Source organism: Portunus trituberculatus, chromosome 27, assembly GCF_017591435.1.
Source record: "Portunus trituberculatus isolate SZX2019 chromosome 27, ASM1759143v1, whole genome shotgun sequence".
NCBI lineage: Eukaryota > Metazoa > Arthropoda > Malacostraca > Decapoda > Portunidae > Portunus > Portunus trituberculatus.
The window spans coordinates 11,489,902-11,492,401 of NC_059281.1; the positions used below are offsets into that span (position 1 = coordinate 11,489,902).

At 46.8% G+C, this 2,500-nt stretch overlaps 1 protein-coding gene across 8 annotated transcripts in view; it reads left to right on the forward strand.

Moving 5' to 3' along the window:
* The window catches only part of LOC123509873 (chondroitin sulfate N-acetylgalactosaminyltransferase 2-like), a 168,881-nt gene that overhangs the window by 135,045 nt on the left and 31,336 nt on the right, over nt 1–2,500 (forward strand). For all 8 annotated transcript variants that reach the window (XM_045264460.1, XM_045264466.1, XM_045264464.1 and 5 more), the window contains one exon: nt 2,340–2,460. In XM_045264460.1, coding sequence (XP_045120395.1) covers nt 2,358–2,460 — 103 coding nt within the window. In that variant the 5' untranslated portion in view covers nt 2,340–2,357. The remainder of the gene's footprint in view (nt 1–2,339; nt 2,461–2,500) is intronic.

Consider the following 2,500-nt stretch of genomic DNA (forward strand, 5'->3'; position numbering starts at 1 on the left):
CAGTGCCCAAGTGATTTAAAAAAGTCTTTCATATTTATTTTCAAAGTGTGCAGATGATTTAGTTCTTGGCGACTGTGAGAGCGTTATACAGTGGCCAAACAATTTCAGTCTTTCCTAATCACTGTTTTCAAAGTCTGAAGATATGACACTTGGCGATTTTGAAGGCCTTATACAATGGCCAAACAATTTCAAAACGTCTTTCGTATTTACTATTTTCAAAGTCTACAGATAAATTTGCTGGGTTCTCATGACACTCCTCTCCGTTGCTGTGTTTTTGAGTGACGCGCTTCGTATCTGTGAAGAGTCAGAGTTAGAGACGCACCTGCTGGATTGACTGATTAACTGACTGACGGACACTGGTGCATCAGGAAAGGACGCGAAAATGACTTGCGTGACTGATTGACTGACATTGGTACATCAGGAAAGAAAGTGGAAAATAGCCTGCTAGATTGGCTGATTAGCTGACTGACGGACATTGGTGCATCAGGAAAGGAAGCGAAAATGACTGAAGAACATGTCAGAATTATCATCACTAGCTCTTACTTCCAACCCCCTGCCCTGCCTTCCTCTGCCAACCTATCCTAACCTAACCTAACCTGTCAACCTAACCTAACCCTAACCTATGAACCTAACCTAACCTAGAACACACCAAAGAGTCAGAATCATCACCACCATCTCTTAATTTCATCCTGCTGCCCCGCCTCCCCCCCCCATCATCCCACATCCCACGCCACCAACCTAACCTAACCTAACCTTGAACACATCAGAGTTAGAATTATCACTACCTCTCTCCAACCCACTGCTCCTTCTTCCCATGCCATCCCGAAGGACTCCCTCCCTCCCCCACGCCTCCAAGTCACGGCGCAGCACAAGAGCGTCACTGGCTGGCTGGAGACTAAGGAGGGAACATTGAAAATAAAATCTCTGGAGTTGTTTGTTGCAAGGCACTGGTGGTGGTGGTGGTGGTGGTGGTGGTGGTGGTGGTGGTGGTGGTCAGTGCCTAACATGCAGAAGACTCCTACTCTTCCTTTCCTATCCCTCTTCCCCTTTCCTTCTCTCCCTTCCTCTCTCTCTCTCTCTCTCTCTCTCTCTCTCTCTCTCTCTCTCTCTCTCTCTCTCTCTCTCTCTCTCTCTCTCTCTCTCTCTCTCTCTCTCTTCCCTTCCTTCGCTTTGCTGTTGCCCATTCTTCCTCTTTTCCCCCTTCCGTCTTTCCTCCTCCTCCTCCTCCTCCTCCTCCTCCTCCTCCTCCTCCTCTCTCACCACTCCGGTAGAAACTTAGGACCACCTCTGAAATTATTGTGGTCACTACTCTCTCTCTCTCTCTCTCTGGTGTTGGCGGCGGCGGTGGTGGTGGTGGTGGTGGTGACGTGCAATCGCCGCTGTCCATTTTCTTTATTGGCGGTGGAAGAAAATGGGCGGTGGTGGTGATAATGTGTCCGAGGTGTCCCTGACGGTGGTGGCGGAGGGATAAGGAACGTGAGGTACAGTGATGGTGATGACGGTGATGACGATGGCTGGGAGAGTGGTGATGACAGGCAGGAGTGTGCATGAGTGTGTAGAGGGAGCTGGGATGGTGATGTAACTGTAATCTCTAATGGTGAGTGTGAAAATGGTGATGGTGTAGAGATGATGCTGATGACTCTAATGAAAAGTATACAGTGATGGTCAATAATGGTGACTTAATGGTGATAGGATAGTGATAATGACTTGATCTGTGTATAAATAAATGGTGAATGGTGATGACGTTAATGGTGCCTTGATCTCTGTGTAATTAAGTGATGATGATGATGGTGCCTTAATGTATGCGTAAATAAATAATAATGGTGATAGTGAATGGTGATGATGACGTTAAACCCAAATACACCAAAAACACACCCTAAGTACTCCAAAACATACCCAAAACACCCCAAAACACTCCAAAACACCCCAAAACATACCCAAATACCCAAAACACCCCTAAATATCCAAAACACACCCGAAAACACTCACAAAACACCCTAAAACACCTCAAAATGCCCAAAACACCACAAAACACACCCAAAAACATATTCAAAACACACCACAAACATCAAAACACCCCAAAAACTCACTCAAAATTCCCAAAAACACCCAAAACACACAAAACACCCAAAACACACACAAAACATTCCACAAACACCAAAAACACACCCAAAACACACCAAAACGCCCTCAAAACACCCCTAAAACATCTAAAACACATCAAAATTCGCGCAAAAATACTCCACAAGCACCAAAACACCCCAAAAATACCCCCACAGTGTTGATAGTAAGTGGTGATGTGGTGATGGTGATGCTAATGGTGGTTTCTCTGTGTGCAGGCGGCGTGATGGTGTGTGATGCGGGTGAGGGCTGGAGGACGGCTGGGGGTTGCCCTGATCACCCTCACCTCTCTCACCTTCCTCCTGCTGCAGCACTGTCGCCTCTCAAACCACCTGCAGGGTCAGTGGTGTTCTCTCTCTCTCTCTCTCTCTCTCTCTCT